Source organism: Etheostoma spectabile, chromosome 18 (assembly GCF_008692095.1).
Source record: "Etheostoma spectabile isolate EspeVRDwgs_2016 chromosome 18, UIUC_Espe_1.0, whole genome shotgun sequence".
NCBI classification, from domain to species: domain Eukaryota; kingdom Metazoa; phylum Chordata; class Actinopteri; order Perciformes; family Percidae; genus Etheostoma; species Etheostoma spectabile.
The window spans coordinates 22,156,656-22,158,052 of record NC_045750.1 but is presented as its reverse complement, the minus strand read 5'-3'; the positions used below and the strand labels follow the sequence as shown (position 1 = coordinate 22,158,052).

General features: G+C 48.3%; 1 protein-coding gene across 1 annotated transcript in view; it reads right to left on the bottom strand.

Annotated features, from left to right (window-relative positions):
- LOC116706174 (uncharacterized) overlaps positions 1-1,273 on the bottom strand; it is a gene marked incomplete in the record, with an annotated part of 2,383 nt that extends 1,110 nt beyond the window's left edge. Inside the window, 1 exon segment of the mRNA XM_032542852.1 lies at positions 173-1,273. Coding sequence (XP_032398743.1) covers positions 173-901 — 729 coding nt within the window.
- Positions 1,274-1,397: the final 124 nt, after the last annotated feature.

The following is a 1,397-nucleotide window of genomic DNA, read 5'->3' as shown; positions in this document are numbered from 1 at the left end:
TTGCCTTGACATTGTTATTACAAAGTATAACATCAACTGGTTGGCTTTACTTTTTAGTTAGATGTAGTTAACTCAAAAAATCAACAATGGCAATAACAAATTAAAACAGTTTGTATCTGATTTTAGAGTTACATTAGACTTCTATGCACGTCATGATAGATTTGTTACCTACCGATGCTGGTTGATGGACTGCGCTGATGCTGGCAGAGGCTGTCTTGGCGCTGGTTATGCGCACCATGTTGTGGCTCACAGCAGGTTCAATTAATCTCCAAAATGCAATGAAACTCCTGTAGGACGCAAACCGGGTATAAAAGCGCACATCTTCATCGGATGCAGACAGGCGCTCTATCCCAAAACGCTGGCGAAGTTCGAGGACTTCCAACTGCTGTTGTAGCTCCCTAACCTGGCGACGTAGAGCTTCGTTCTCGTCTGCCAAATTACTCGCCCTCGCTCCTGTTTGAGGGACTACACAGTAGTCATGGTCTGGCACCATTCCGGTCTCCATCTCCGAGTCCGAGGCTGACTCTGGTGCGGGACTCTCGGCCCGCGGACGCCGTTTCCAGACGCTCGATCTGGGCGCAGCTAGTCTGTACCGATTCCAGGTAAAGTAAACTGGCACAGCTCCCTTCTTCAGCCTCCTCAACCCCCCGTCAGTCACAATAAAATCAGTCTTCTTAAAATGCCGACTACAGACCCGGGTGTTTTTATTCGGGTTGAAGTCCTCCCTCCGGATCTTCTGCATCCACTCAGCCCGTACCGCAGCGTCAACAGGAAATACATGAAAGCTGACTTCTTTGTTGTACCGTGATGACACGGTACATAACGGCACACAACAATAAAGTCCTGAGGCTGTCACCCTCTGAAAGGCAAGTCGCCTATCTTTAACCTTAAAAACACTCATTTCTTATTAGTTTTCTTACTTCTTCTATTGTTAATTATCTCTGGTAAAACTCGGTCGCTGTTGTCTCTCGCTCTCGCTGTCTCCCGCTCTCGCTTTCAAATCACCGGAAGTACTGGCCCACACACTCAACTTCGAACGTCAACGGCGGCCATCTTGTGCACCTAGCCAATTTGGCCCACCCATGAAAGAGAGACGTCACGGCTTTCAAACGAGCAAAGTAGCAGTTGGTCAAAGCCACAGCCCCAGCCTCCACCTCCCCCCAGTGTTGCCAAGTCCGCTTATTCTAAGCGACTTTGTGCTTGTTTTTTTGTAAAGTCACTTACAAATATCGGTTGTCGCGGGTTGCGTTTTTTTTGGGCTTACCACTAAAGTGTGGTTGCTTATTTGGGCTTGTTCCCAGCTTGTCCTTGTCTGTTCTCTCGGTCCCGCCCCTTTCCCCATAAACTCTATAGACAGCAGCGTTATGTCCCACCCACTTCCTGCTTCTAATTGGCTC